This window comes from Phalacrocorax carbo, chromosome 1 (assembly GCF_963921805.1).
Source record: "Phalacrocorax carbo chromosome 1, bPhaCar2.1, whole genome shotgun sequence".
Classification (NCBI taxonomy): domain Eukaryota; kingdom Metazoa; phylum Chordata; class Aves; order Suliformes; family Phalacrocoracidae; genus Phalacrocorax; species Phalacrocorax carbo.
In genome coordinates, this window is record NC_087513.1 from 75,460,947 (window position 1) to 75,477,233 (window position 16,287).

At 39.8% G+C, this 16,287-nt stretch overlaps 1 protein-coding gene across 3 annotated transcripts in view; it reads right to left on the reverse strand.

Annotated features, from left to right (window-relative positions):
• ITPR2 (inositol 1,4,5-trisphosphate receptor type 2) overlaps window positions 1-16,287 on the reverse strand; it is a 279,885-nt gene that overhangs the window by 36,107 nt on the left and 227,491 nt on the right. For all 3 annotated transcript variants that reach the window (XM_064460370.1, XM_064460362.1, XM_064460379.1), the window contains 6 exons: window positions 13,942-14,049; window positions 11,313-11,505; window positions 8,398-8,523; window positions 5,407-5,582; window positions 3,927-4,091; window positions 1,548-1,743 (listed from right to left, as the gene is read on the reverse strand). In XM_064460370.1, coding sequence (XP_064316440.1) covers window positions 1,548-1,743; window positions 3,927-4,091; window positions 5,407-5,582; window positions 8,398-8,523; window positions 11,313-11,505; window positions 13,942-14,049 — 964 coding nt within the window. The remainder of the gene's footprint in view (window positions 1-1,547; window positions 1,744-3,926; window positions 4,092-5,406; window positions 5,583-8,397; window positions 8,524-11,312; window positions 11,506-13,941; window positions 14,050-16,287) is intronic.

Here is a 16,287-nt window from a genome sequence, read left to right on the forward strand (position 1 = left end):
AAACCAATTTTATCTTGTGCTTCTTCAACATTTCTCTGCATTTCAAGTCAGAGATACAAAAAGGCTTAAGGAGAAAAAAATGAAGGCAAAATCATACAACCAAAGTAACAGTGTAAGACAATCTGTGTAACACAGAAAACATCCACTCTGACTTTCTCTTCACGCTACTTTATAAAGAAAAAATTTAAAGCACTTGTCTTGGGATGCATAATGTTCCATCAGTATATTGTCAGCATATTTTCTTGATGAGTTTTTGATCAGGAATGGCTATGTATAAAGCCAGCAAGAATATACCCATGCCACAAAAATCTGCCAAGAACTGAACAGAGAAAACACAAGCACGCAGGAACTACTGTACTGGACCCGACCAGTGCTGGGTGTAGCCTCGCAGCTGTCCTTCTGTGATGGCCATGATTATCTTTCAAAGTGAAACTTCAGATCGTAAGTTCTGTCCCCAAAATGAATGGTAAGTCACATATAAGCCACCTTAGCCCTTTTGAGCCAATCAGTGGGAAGAAGCCAGGTTTGTTAAAGAAATCCATCAGATTCTTTTTTTTTTAATATGGTATCAAACCAGCTACATGAGCGCACCATGACCATGAGTCTTGAATGAACTTTGCCTTGTTTGTGTGCTTTAGGTCCTGAAAAAACAAAGTTAGGAAAGAACTGACAAACACTGAGCGCGCATAGTCCGGGGTGGACCCCCCTAGTTCTTCTGTGCTTGTGTACAGGTCTGAAGAGCTCAGCATTTGGGCAAATCAAGCCTCTGTGAATTTAGTCACAAGCTATTCTCAGGTATTTCTATGCAGTTACTTCTCTGCCTATGCTCCCAGCAGGCTGGTTGACAGCGTATACAAAGATCTCAACAGACCAGACCTGGCTTTTTTCTCTAGCAAAGCAAGTCTGTAACACCCTATCCACACTAGTAAAATCTCTCATTCCAGAAAGTTGAAATCGTGGCCTTTCTAAAACTCGTTAAAAACATCCCCACTATTTTAGTGAAGCCAGGATTATACTCTAACATTGATGTTCATGAAATACACACTAAATTTAAAAGATGCTCCAGGAAATCTCCTATCAGCAGGAGTGTGGATTCCGTAATAAATTTCTGCTGGATGAAGCTTAAAAAGTAATCAAACGAATACATCTACTGGACGTGTTAAGATCACATGCCTCACGCAGTACACAGAAAATACTATAAGGTGCTTTTAAGGAGGGTAGAGAATGAACAGAATCCACTTCGAGTTGCTCTTCCAAATGCTTAGGAAATGTAGGTTTCTTTTTTCTTACAGTAGCATGAGTTAGAAAAGAAAATGTAATAAATCAAGTATGTGTGTTAGATTTTAGCATTTCACAAATAAACCGAGGCTAAAACAACTCTACACATTAGATTTTACCCAGAGACTTAATTTAGTCCTAAGGTATACAGAGTTAGTTCTGCTCCCCCATATAAAAATAAAAAAAATTAAATTTCCTTAGAGGAAAGTTAGGTTAGACAGACAGAAAAGGCATATGTTGGAAGCAAATTTCACTATCAAAAACAATACCTGCAACAGGGGTCCTGATTTTCAATCTGTCAACCTCCATGATAAAGTCATCTTTCAAGAAGAGGAACCCAATGATAGAGAAGAGATAAACTAGGATGAGTGCTAGCACTGCAGTGAGGATAATGGAACGACCATTCCGGGTAACACTTTTTATCACGTTTAGCAAAGTCTCTTCTCTGTAGACCAGATCAAACAGCTGGGAAAAGCAGACAGTAGAGGAAAAATGAATACAAATGAGGCAATATATAGATGCTACATAGGAAAACAATCTAAACTACTGAAACATACATCTAGTCATGTTCTAAATTCTCAGCTTCGTAAGCACACAATTCACATTGATTTCAGGGGCAGCTGGGCATTCTTATAGGAAGAGGAAATCTAGCACAGAACTTTAAATTTTAAGATAGATTATAGCAAATTCCAAAGCCACTGTGTATATATTATATATGTCCCTGATCTAGATGTGGGTAACTGTTACCAACAAGATCCATTGTTTCCCCATGTCCAAAACCAGCTTAGATTATAATTAAGAAACAGTGTCTTCATACTATGGATCTACATGTACAAATTAATTTTTCATGCTATTTCCCATCTGATAAACATGCATGGGTTGCAACTCGAAAATGCACTCATGTATGCAAGTAATGACATGTCTGTAAACTGTTTCTTTGAGCTCATGGTATCATTTAAAAGTCACTCACATGTATGAGGATCACGGCCATCTCTTTTTAGGACAAAGTTAAATTCATTGCACTGTTTGTATAAAACTAGAAACTTCTATTCTTTACACAGCACTATATGCTTTCCTGGTATTTAACTTTAAAGAAAAGTATACATTAAGATAATACCGCTTTAAATGTCAAAGGCCTAAAATAGCAATTGAACGTGCTAAGAGCTTTTCAAGAAACTATAGCGTTTTTTTTCACTTGCAATTCCATTGATGCTCTATAGTGCTTTGGACCTTATCTATAATGTATGTATTTCCACTTCAAAACAAACAGATTACAGACATAAAGTGACACACTATGATTTATCAAAATGGTCCACAGAAGAAGGTATTAGTCACAATTCACAAGATCTGAAATCCACAGCCTTGTGAAAGGATCAATAATAAAGGAAGAAAGAGGAAAGACAGTTATCATTCATTCTGTACATGACAATGCATAAAATGAGGAAAAAATATGAGGGTTTAGAATATTTCCATTACAAAGTGAACACCTGGAAGTAACTTGGAATATGGACAATTCTAACATCAGTGAATCATGGATGTTTGTCAATAGCCGTCACTGAAAAAAAGTAGGTATATAAAATGTTTCTTAAACTACTTGGCACCTTGGAAAGTATTTTAAGGTAGAGATCACCCTACTCATTGAAGGAATAAGAGGTAATTTCCTGTGCATTTTTTAATCAGGAGAGTAACGTCCATTTGAAAAGTGCCCTGCAGCTACAGCCACAAAATCTTGGGTTCTTTGAAATCTGCCCAAACTGTGAAGCTCATTTTAATATGAAGATCTGGAAAGCCTGACTCCAACAGAAGCCCTACCAGAGCAAGGACTGAACACCTGAAAATTTTCATGTGCTTAGCACAACTCTCTGAAATGCTGGGAGCTCACCACTCTTCAGGAAGCTGAGAAAAATACAACAGGAAAGTGAACCCGTGTAAATGACCACAATTTAGTCAGTCTCCCTACAAGTTTCACACAGTCCAGTATAAAGCAAAAGGATTAGAAAACAAGAGCAGTGAAACACCTTTTACTGCTATTCAGCATGAAGGGAGCAGTTAGCTGAGTTTAGCATAATTTTGTATGATTCATTTTCATTGCACCTGTATCATATTATAAAAAGGCACTCCATCTGGGAAATGGCAACAAAAGAAAATGAAAGTGGGATACATTTAAAGTGATGAATCTTCCTGCTACACCAGAGGCATGCTGTCCCTGCTTCCCAAGTAATACATAGATATATGGGTTTTTTTATTAAGGCTGCAAGATGAACTGAGGAATGGGATCTTTTGGTATAAGTATGATGCACACACCAGTGGGCAACTCCTGTTCCAAAGAGATTATGACTGACACTAGATACAGGAACAACATACACAGAATATAGGTATGCTGGGGAAGGGCGGCAACAAGGAGTGGGCTGTATGATGATTGTCTGAAAGGAAATGAGCAAACTTTCAATTCTAACCCAGATAAAATACGTCCTAACAGAAACAGGTTCTAAAGAAAACAGCAGCTCCTAAGGGGCAGCAACACAACGGTATGCTAAAAATACACATGATTTGGCTCAATTGTCAGGAAGAAATTGAAGACAGCTGCATGGGTAAACGGTATTTTCTATTTTTGCAAAGTTTTCCCCTCCACAGAAGCACATACTTACCAGGAAACTATAGAAGAATTCATGCACACAGAGGCCCAGCATGCAGACCAGGACATACGCTACATGATAGAGAAAAGCCATGTCCATGATGACCGCTCTGTAGCCACGGGTAAAAGTTCCACGGTTCCCCACAAAGCTCACCAGAAACACTATTTTGTTACAAAGCTGTGGGGGGAAACAAAGGCTAGGTTTATTCCATCAGAAAACTCCTGGTATTTGTTTGCATTGCTGCAAAAAGTCTAGATAGGTTACTTTGACTAAATGCTCAACTTCTAGGTAGCTGGAGTCAGATGAGAGAAACTGAACTCCCAAGGTCCACTGGGAACGGGCCCATGAGAGTAAGTGGAAGTACATCACCCACTAACACTGCACTGTGCCTCATTACATTGTGATTTATTTCTATAACATTAGCGAGTAGGCAGGGTGGGATTAATGTCATAAGGCATTAAAAAAACAACTGGGGAGTGAATTCCTAACAATTTTGAGTTTAGACTCAAGACTATGTAAGAGCAGCTAGGCATGCTACTATAAAGAGAACAATAGTAACACAACAGAAAGTGTGGGGGGGGTGTGTGAGATCTACCATTTCCTTCAGATCATGTTTTTCAATATAAAATCCCTAAAAATAAATACTGGGGGCATTTCTGGAGTATAGCATTTAAGCAACAGCCTCAGATTCTCCATTGCTCTGAGCTTTGCTTGCATGTGAACAGCAGTGCCGACGTAAATACGAAAGGGGCTAATCTCATCTGTCTGGTAGTCTAGAACACGCAGTGAGGACTCAACATGCTTTATTCTTTCACAAATTTGACATGGGCGAGCACAGCTTGCTTGTCTTTACCATTGACTATGTCTGGGTTGGTTTAAGTATATGACATTCTCACAGAACTGGTGGCAAATATCACAATACTTTGATACCTGGTGCTAAGGTGAATTAGAGCTGGAGCAGTCAGGCAGAGATCTAAATAGATGACTTGTGAGCATGACTGTATATCTTACCAAGCTCAGTAAACATGCAAATTTATTAATGTCTGAGTTAAAAGTTCTCTCAGCCCTTTTCCAGATCTCTTAATTTAAAAAAACGTTTTTCTTCTCAAAAATATGTCTAAGCTTGCAGAAACACCTCACAAATTTGTGTCAATTTTGCTGAGCATATTGGTAGAAAAAATTATTCTTTTAACACAAGAAACTGTAAATTGGATTCCCCTTTTTTGGCAGTATTTCATTAAATTTCATATTGTTTTTATTTTTAAAATATTTGCATATGCACAAAACCAAACCAGCTTTTTTTCTTAGCTTCCTATTTTGCTGAATCTGCTGTTTCAGGATGACTGGAAATGATTTATTTTTTTGGCTTAACCAGCGAACCAGAAAAATAAGTTCTTTGCACAGCTCTAATCAAAGGCTTTTTTTAATGGGAGACCCTTAATATCTCCGCTTCTGCTGAAAGGGAAATTCTGCTTGCTTTTTAAGTACTTACATTAGCAGCACCAAGAAGTATCAAGGTAGGACCGAGCCCTATAGTATATATAGACCTGAGAATAACAGACACCAAAAAGGGTCGAATACCAACAGGCTTGGAGATGAAAAACAGCATTGCTGTACAAAACGCCACTGCTATCCAAAGGAGGAGTGAAAACAACGGAGAGAGCGTGCCTGTATAGAGGAGAAAAGGCAATTTGAGAAAGGCGTCTTTGGAGAGACCATTTTTCACCAAGAAACAGATCCAAAAGATCAATTCCTTTGCCAATATAGCTAACAAAAAGCGTGCATCACAACTGCTGACCACAACTTGCTCTAATCGCAGTAAGAACTATTATTATCATAGCGTTGTTGATTTTTGCACAGGTAATAATACGAGCAGCTAATGAAATTTCCATTAAAATCTGAGGAGTGCTCAGAGATGAAACAGTTTACCCTTCTCCTGGAGCAAGCTACTGATCAGCTCCCTTCTGCAGGGATCATTAGGGCTCCTCCGGCCTAAATCCATGATTGCTCAGCTACAGAAATAGCCGGTCCTCGGGGTGGCGCAGCAACTGGCACCGCGCTGCAGTGTCCCTGTTTTAGAAAAGCAGCTTTCAGCTGAACAGCTGCGGGTGATCAGCGGGAGCCTCTGCTTCTACATGGGAGGAAGGCACTTGCCGCAACGGGAGGCAGCCACGGGGACCTCAGCAGGAACAGGCAGCATCTGCATTGCCGAGAGCAGCTGAATAGCTGTGCCTTGCTCCTGGGGAGGCAGCGGGTCCCGGGTCTTGCTGAGCTCCTGCGGGCGTGTGCGCCACTGCCTTCAGAGTCAGTCAGTCTCTTTGCTGCTCTGCAAGATGCTGGCTCCAGGCTCTCCCTGAGTTTTGAGTGATGCCCCTGTTTTCCCTCCCTCCTCTGCTTAAAGCCCTGGAAACACAACCACATTGCTGTGATATAAAAAGCACATTCAGATCTTGGGGCACTGTCACACTTGTATACTGACTTCTATTGTTATCAGATGAACCCGAGAGGTCAGTGACAGGGGAGAAGGGAATAGAAAATTTAGCTAGACTCACAATACAAATCATGCTATCTCTTTGGCAACAGACACACAGCTGAGAAGCTTCAGTGGGATTAGAAAACAATGAGATGGGGCCCTAGCCTCAATATTCAGATGGCATCCAAACTTTTCCAAAGTTCAGGAGTGTTTATACCCTTGGCAGGAGGTTCAAGGTCAGCTCCGTCAGTTTCTTTGCCAACAAGATTTGGAAACTTTTAATGGATCCTAAAAAATAACTTCCAAGTGGATCTGAAAGGTGATGCCAAAGCAATCAGTGTTTCTTTAACAAATAATTTTTCCTTCTTTCCTACTGCAGGTCAAACAATTTCACGTCGCAGGACCCACACCGGTAATGTGTGCAGACATGCACGCCGGAGGCAAGGAGTCGTCATCAGGAGCACAATTTCACTTATGTCATATGATGTAAGAACTGTAGAAATCTACTGAAAGGCAGCATTCTTGGGATGATTAGATCAGCTCAGGCACCTCAGATATCTGAGTATGGGGGGATTTACACAAGGCAAAAGGGAAAAATGGGAGACAAACTCTGGCTGTGAGATCAGGTTTTGGTGAAGAGGGAGGCTGGAAGTAAGGAGGCTGCCTCATGACCTGCTAATCCCATTTGGCCACACCTATTGTTTATTGTTCAGAAATTGCTTTTGCTTCTACAAGCACTAGGAACTGCAATCCTGAAATTTGCTATCACTGAAATCACTGGATTACTGGCACCACTTAAACTAATACTATATAAATCTGCAGTTCAAAATAAGTATTAATGCCTACTGACTGCAAACCAGAGGATTTCCATGAGTATAGATTAGCTATAATTTAGTATCTTAAAAGGTTTCTTTTTAACTCTTTATTTCTCCTCTCATCGTGCATGGGCTCTAATGTGTGTGCACGCCGAGTGACTCTTCAGTTTACAAACAGGAAAGCACTAAGTACAAATGCTTCCGTTTTACACAGCACAGCCCTGCAAACTTTGCTATGCAAGGCTGCGGAGATGCCTGTGCCGTGACCTGCAGAGACCACCCTGTAGGGTGAAAGGGCAACGCGGTCTCCATGCCAATATATTTTAATCTGCTGCCTTTCTGTTTAGCCAGCCAACAGGAATGTTTGCTGGTGCCAACTGGTGTTTGTGAAAAGCACATGTATCTACTAGAAGCTGGACTGCTTCCACCAGCCCAGTTCACATGCCATCAGACAGAGGTGACTTTCAGTCACATTACTGACTGGACTGGACACGAATCAAAGACCCAGAGGTGAATAACTCTACTCCCATTCCCAGTATTGCGAACTATTTAGTCTCCTTTATCCCAATTAAGCTTGTTTTGGATTCAAAGAGGCCTCCCGCTAGTCTGCTGCATTTATTTAATGAAAATTTATTATTTGCTGTATTTCCTGGGACATGTGATGAAGCAGAGACAGAATCACAGATTTTAAGCATATTTTTATATAATGCATTTATCCCCTGAAACAGTTAGGTCCTTTTAACACAACAAACTAAATAGTCAAAATCCAACAAGCTAGTTACCAAATCATTCCATTCTGTATGTTTTTAAGACTGCAAGTCATTCAAAATGGTCATTTTTAAGCAATCTCTGCCCCTCTGCTGCCAGGGACAGCCTCCTTAGCTCAAAAGCAGTAACTGAATGTGCACAGTAGTACACTGCAATATGGCAATATAAAAAAAAAAGAATTAGCTCAGATTATCTAGATAATCTTCGTCTTAGCAGCTATGTTCTGTCCATTTTACTTCACATTGCATGGGACATGTGACATCCAGATCAGCTACCACATTTCAGACAGCATCTGGTACCTACTTAGAAGATGCTAAATGGCTTCTGCAGATGCGAGCATACCTGAAGATGCAGTTTTATAGAACTGTTACCTTAGAATTGAAAGCACCTAAAATTAAAAGGAAAAATAAAACCAAACTCCACTTGCCTTCATCTCCGTCATCTCCAAAAGGGTAGAACAGAGCAACTGCTAAATTGATGAATACAGCAAGGTTGAAGGAAATGCTCCCCCAGAGAGAGATGTGTCTGGAGAACCAAAACAGGGGTGGATTATCTAGAAAGGGGAGAAAAGGAGCAATAAATGAAAGTAGGCAGGAACTCAATCAGTAATGGCCTCAAGGGAATTAAAAAATACAGATTAATGAAGAAAATATGCAGATCTTTAACTAAAATAGACAAATATTAAACACAGGTTTGCCTGAAACATAGTTTCAAGCAGAGCTTTTATCCAAAGATCCCCAAACAGTGTATTATATATTAGAGTTTTGCCTCTGCTAAGATTTTAGGACTGGATCTTTTGCGAAGGAGTCTTTTCACCTGCCTCTGAAACTGTAGCCTCTGTGCATGAAGACACAAAATCAAGCAAAAAAAATAGATTTTAGCACGCTCCATGCCAGTCAATCGGAAGACTCAGAATAGGTCATCCAGATGACCCATTTGGACCACGTACACTGATGACATTATTCAAAGAACGATGGCATAGGGAAGGTTGCAGAACAGCAGTATTTTCCCCACTGCTGTCAAACTAAACACGTCTTGATCTAGTTTGGGGAACAGGTAAAATCTGGTCTGATTGGGGTTTGGTTCTATGGAAGCTGACTCCTTCCTGCCTGATCCTCAGATGTCTAAGGTTACCTGCTGACAAACAGCTCTGTATTCCTGCTTAAAAGGACTCAAACGAAGCCAGGATCTCCCTATGTGAAGTGCTGACAAATACACAGAAATAGTCTATATCCCAAAGAACCTATAACCTAGTCAGAAAAGACTAAAAAAGGAAATAGGGCATGACAGAGTTAAGATTTTGTGTCCAGAGTCACATAAAAGGTTCAGCAAAAAGGCTACAAACAAGATCAGAGGGTACTAAGACCCAGGCAAGCACTTCATATATATAACTGCGCTACAATATGTTTAAATGAACATTTAAAACAAGACTCTATGTGCAATGGTGTGAAAAAATTTCGAGCCAGAGAGGTTTATTTGAAGATGATGTATTCCTATTAATTACATTTTAAAGTACAGAGAAACTCCTGCAAGTATCCAGAGCATATTCTTGACTTCTCTGCACCCAGCTAAGTTTTTACAAACAGTAGACTCCTTAAGCTGCATATGACTGTCTCAGGCTTTAGTCTAAATAGACTTTAATTGTGATTAGGTAAATATTCAGATTTCATTGTGATAACCTTATGCTGTTGTCTGCTGAGATTTAAGGATTTGGAGCCATTGCAAATGACATGTGTCAATTTAAGCAATGCAGACTGCATGCAAACAGACACTTGGCTAAAGAATGAACGGAGCCTCAACCTGTATTATCTTTTCAAATAAAAAACACATGGAGACTTGTGGGCCATTCCACTGATGAAAGGAATTGAGGAATTTCTGTTCTGAATAAAAATAAACCAATTTTCTTTGCTTATATCATTAGGCAGGTCTGGTCTATGTAAGTGTAGGGTTGGGCTCTTTTATTTGTGTTTCTTTAAGCAAAAACCACAGATACGATTTTGTTACTAGAGTAATTTTTCGACAATATAGTGACTTTTATTCCCAAATAGACTGTGCAGATAGGGAGTTATTCTGGAATAATTTATTTTTCAACTTCTATTCTGGTCAGTTTGTCAGTACAGACAATCTTACAGTGCCACCAAGGCAAGCGGACCCAGGCCAATAGGATTCACACTGAAAACTTACTACTGCCTCTGAACTTATAGCCCAGGAATTGACATTTATAAAAACAGCAAACAACGTTCATGTTTCCATCATATTAAGGATGCTACATTAAACCATACTGCTTTGACTATCCAAACTCCCTGCTGCTCTGACCATAGATGCTGTTCTTCACTTTTTTCCTAATCAGTCGCGTAATGCTGCTGTGAATAGCTGATGTGTGTCACCCCAATGGCATCTACATTTTAGGAGCGAGTGAAGTGATCACTCTCGTTTATTTTTATATGTACACATGTATAAAATACAAACTTCTTCCTTATCCCTCAAGGATAGTGTAGATGCTTAATTGGTTTGCAGCCTTGATTTTCTGCTCCAAAAGCAAAGGGCAGAGTTGACAGTGGCTGAGCTGGCAGGAGCTTCCTGCCCCCAGGATATCAGTAGCGGCAGCAGCTGCATTCCTGGCAAGGTCTGGCAGCTGTAATGCCCACCAGTGAACTAAACAAGAAACTCAGGGTACCTGGCTTGGCTTCACTGCACCTCTTCTTTGGGTCCCTGCTTTGATCTCACCCCCATGATCTCGACCGTGCCTGTCAGATCTGCAAGCAGCTTAAGGAGGTACATATGCCTCTCCCACTACCACGGGACATATACGGGTATGGGCCAACAGACTGGGACATACTTCAGCCTAGTCAAGCAAGACTGATGTGAACTGGCAAAGGGGAACTGAGTCCATGGGAGTTAGGCAGATTTAAAGCAGCTGAGGTTCTGGTGAGAGATGTTTTTAAGTGACTGACATTTACAAGTTTTTTAATGATCTTTTCAGAATCTGCAAACCTCAAATATGCAGCTACACATGTTTTTGTTAAATATTAGGGGCCTTGGCTTAATTAGGTGCAACTCTATTGAGTTCAGTGGAACTACACCCAGTTCATCCATCCCTCAATTTAACTTTTGGAGTCCAAAACATCATCTTGAACACATTACTTATATTACTAAGTGCTCCGTACTATGCCTTTTTTATGGCAGCATGCAGATGTCTCTGCTGACCTACACTCTCAAGCCCTGAACAGTTTTGCCTGTTGCAGTATCAGAGTGAACAGAGAAAAGTGTATCATTAGATTTGAAGGCTTAAAATCAGGTTTTTAGCATAATTAAGCTATTTTTTGAAATTGCAGTACTTACTCCTAATTTTCTTCTGCCATTTCATCTCGTTGTACAGATCCTCTGTCTGTTGGAAAAAGTCGTTGACTTTGCTCCCTTGTTCATCTCTCTCTGTTGTGTTGAACACCCGACTTTTGGATTCCCGAGTGAGGAATTCACAAATATTGGGTACAGGGAAGACTATTTGTTCCATTGTTCTATCGTGGCGAACAATCTGTAAATAAAATGCACATTTCTTTCAGGATCAGTGACTTTCCAACCATTTTGTGATATTATTTCTTGTTCACAGTTCCCCTTTTATTTATAAATTAATGCATAAATTATTTGAACTTTACAATGAAGTTGAACCAATCAATCCGAAAACAAAGTAAAACTGCTTTTCTATCTTCAAAAGCCTGCCTGAAAATAAGGTGGCAAGTGTAAGTCTCAAGCAAAACCTAGTTCCAAACTTCCCCCAAATCTAAAAAATGTTCTACTTCAGAATGCTGTGATTTTGCAATAAATTGAAACAAATTTAACCCAGTAAACAGGGCAGAAGTTCAGGGGCCTTCTGCTCGGATTACAAAATTATTTTCTCACCTTGAGTCTATTTCCATGGTGAGATAAGTTGTGAAGGTGAACATGCAAAAATAGCTCCTTGTTACTCAGACAGCACCCATATCTTGTCAGTCTTTATATGCTTACTTGGCAAAATCCAAGGTTTTGCATTGTTTGTATTTCAGGGCCTACCAAGTTATCATCAAGTGAGCTAGATTTTATTCCACCTCACTACACTGTCACCAGACTTGCTTCCCCGTTCTGATCATGGACTCTGCATTATTAATAATAGAGGAATGGGTAGAAACTAATCTTGACTCTTAGACCCATGTCTCTTTACAGCCACCAATGAAAAAGAACGCACTATTTGACTTCCAAATCAAACAAATGAGATACCCTAATATAGCAGATCTATATCTGAAATGCCAAAGAGGCCTAGGACTGCCTTCAGTGGCCAGCAAACAACCGTTTGATGTAGCAGCAATGCTGGGTTCGGTTTCATTTTTCCAGTCACGGTCCTGCATTCAAGAACTCTCCTTTCTCTCTGTTAGTTCATATTTATTATGTGAACATACTAAATACCCACCTGTCTTCAGCCATTTTTAAGAGTAACGTATTCAAGCACATTTGCATTAGAGATGAAGGATAATTATGCTTGTGTCAACCCATGGGCACGTGCAGTACAGGCTATTTTGAAGTGTCCTAAGTAAATAGATTTATCTCAGGCCAGCAGTTGTGCAATGGGACTATGTGACCGGCAGCTAACCTGGTTGGGTGGGTGAAGGAAGTTGATGGAACATCTTCAATTCCATCAGGGACTCAAATGAAGAGGTAGGCTGCATGTGCTGCTCTACAGAATGATATTTAAAAAGCCTCCCTGAGAATAGAGACCTCCTTATCTGCTCAAGGGACAGGCCATGAGGTTTTAGGAGATTTCAGAAACTACACCAGGAAGAAGCTATTGGTCACATAAAAGCAGACCACAGTGCTTGTTTAAAGCCTAAATATACAACCTACCCAGATAACTTGGTTGATAATTGCTAAGAGATACCTGAGGCGCAACCAAAGCATTAAAATATGTTAAGAGGAGCACTGAGCTGTCCTCTGGACACCCACAGCCATGGAGCTTCCATCTATCCTGTGGTGGATAGATGCCTGACCAGTATCAGGCAAAAAGAATGGTGGGAAACAGAAGAACCCAGCCGCAGCCTGTCTTGATGGCAGCCAGGATGATACAGACTTGAGGAGCTTGTGTTAGACTGCTCCCTATGCATACAAGGTCAGGCCCAACACTGATGGAGCCTGTGAGCCCACTGAAGGTAAAATTATTGGCTCAAATTCAGGCTGGGCCTGTGTGCAACCATACTGTGCAATTTTCATACTTGGCCAATTTTGGACTTAATACAGCATTTCCAAGAGAGAGCCAGATGCCTCTTCTTCCTGCAGTCCCTCGCAACAGCTGCCTTTGTACCATAGAAATTCTTCTCCTTACTAAGGACTAGAGATACTACAGTGCCTAACTCCTACCTCAATATCTATAATCCAACGAAATCTGTAAGAGCACAGGAACTGATATAAAAGCTAAGAATCTAAATACCTCTGTGGATCTTGATCTAAATTCAATCCATGGCAGGGGTAAAGTTTCACATAGATAACAGAACTGATGAACCAGACCAAGCCTTGGTCTTTTAAACAAAAGCCATCCTGACTGTCTACACCACTTCAAAACCTCTTTATACTGCAGCCAGGCTTTTAATTTCATCAGTTAACATCACTGGCTTTGAAACTCATGGTTATTTATTTGAGTGATGTACCATACAAGATTATTCTTGACTTCATGACACAGCTACTATCCACAGTCATTACTTCCCTAACAAAACATGTTTGGTAACACACAGGAAAGCTACTGTAAAATGATTATTTGGAGCCACTTTTAACATAGGGGCATTCCTTTTTCTCCCATAGTCGAAAGCATATTGTTCAACCTTCTCCTCATAAATAATCTGCACCATTTGAATAAGCTTTGCTGTTCAGAAGCTTAAGAAGAGGTGATACACCATGCACAAGATGCAAACTTGTCTCACATTTAATCTTCTAGTGAGTAATTTTTTACCTCTATCTGTGCTGTATGATTGGCATAATACCTCAAGGCTTCATCTCCTTCATCTGGATCTGACCCTGGCTTCAGCATCTGTTGCAATGTTTTATTGTGACGAGCCAACTAGAAAAAGAAAAAAAATATCTGATTTATGTCCCGCTGCTGTATTTTCAGCTTTATCATCTCCACTTAACTAACACAAATCCTCTTCTCCCCCACCCCCATATACTTACATGCTCAAGCCAGTGGGGCTCTTTCCACAGATAACAACAAAAATGTAATTACTTGAGAACAATAGAAATAATTTAGTCTTAAAAAGTCAGCAGCAAGTCTTCAGCTGAGATTTATGAAAGGCAGCTTAGCCTGCAGCCTAGACAGTTTTTGGAGGGCTTTTGACAAATGCCAAAAAATTAGACTGAATGCTTCTTTTCACTTAAGTTTAGACATAAAATTTGCATACCTCTGACTAGGTAATTACATTTACAATTAATTTTTTTCTGCGATTTAAAATGGCTAAACTGTGTTGTAGGTTGGTATTTCAGGGCTGCCAGGATAACATCCATAACTATTTCGGAGGCAGCTGGACTGTAGTGGTGGGCAAATACATTCTTAACTGTAGAGTTTATACACATAGCACATACGTACACGCACAGAGACACACAAATATGCATCTCCTACAAACTTTTACAATTTATATACTTTACATGATTCATAAAATACATCTTTTCTTGTTGAACAGTAAATATTTTAAATGTTTGATAGCTGCACAAAGTTTAAAACTGAGAATGTCGGCAAATGCATTCATGATGTCCCTTATGTCAATGAGAAAAAAGACTTAATTACAAGAAATGTGGAAACACTACGGAAAATGCAATTTTGCCTACATCATTGTGAGTGGCTTTCATCCCGAAACTCTGAGGTGTTTCACCTCTTTTAAAGTGGGGGAAACTGAGGCAGGAAAGAAAATGTCCTCTTGCAGACATGATCCAGGTGTCAATCACTACACCAACCTTACCACAACGGACTAGGCACAGACATCAGAAACAAGGCAGACACAGCTCTCAAAATGACCACAGGAACTAAGCCACCACAGGTGGATTAGGATTGTACTACATGAAATAACACAGTAAGAATTATAAAATAATTGCAAATCTACAAAAAGAGTGTCAGGGATCAAGTCTAAAAGTAACAATGAATCTAAACAGATATTGTAATAATCTAGCCAGAAAATGATCTCACTCATTTATTTGCATGTCTCACCATCCCCTTTTTATCTATGAATGGCACGGTAAAGATACATATAAAATTTACTCTATTCATTGAAGTTCCCTAGAATCTGCTGATCAAAGTAAATTTTCTTCTGGATCTTGATACAAATGTATTAATTAAAGATGAATAATAAGTGGAATATCCAAAAGCAAGAGAACACCAGAAAGGAATATTCAGGAAGAATAAATGTACTTCCTACAACCTCCTTGTGGTCAGAAGTCTGCTTTGCCCTGACAGGAGAGCCCTGAGCCAATGTGGAAGAACATCAGCCTTTTATAAAAGGGTCATGAGCAGATATTCAGGGAGACATGCAAAAAATCACATGGGGGTCAACTGCAAAGCAATATCTTTTCCATCTATAGTAGATTGAATAGTTACTTCTTTATCTAGCAAATGCATGGATAGTCTCATTACACATATTAATATCTTATGCAATTTCCATTTATTTTTAATACGAAAAAGGTTCTTTAAGACTACCTGACTAGCTCTTCCCCTTCACACAAGCCATATAACCCAAACCAGTCAGTAGTCTTTGCAGTATGCCCACAACATCCGCTTAGCAAGACAACCTGAATTCATTTTCTAGAGGTCATTTGCATCCCCCTCAACACATACTCTAGCATCATGGAGAAACAAGATGATCTTGTGGAAACAAGGTAGCTACTGTTTAAAACTTCCCTTTAAATGGTATTACTACTTTCGCCTTTCAGCTTTATTGAATGTCCCTCTGCTTCTGTACTTACAAAAGGGCAAGTAAGAGCACCCAATTCACCTTCTCTATATCATTCATCATTCTGTACACTACTGTCACGTCCTCTCTTATTTGTCTCTTCTTTAAATTAAAACAATCGCTATCTTTCCCATCCCTCCTCAAACAGAAGAGACTCTGTGACTCAATTATTTTCCTTGTCCATCTCCAAATGTCCTTTACTTTAGCCATATCTCTCCTTTAAGATACGGAGAAAAGAACTGACTAGACAGAATGCAATCACACCCTGCTTGGAGTGATGAATTAGCATAACTAGAAGCAAATACATTCCCCTTTTTAAATCTTCCGTAATACAGAGGAACTTTGCCTGTATCTTGACCCTT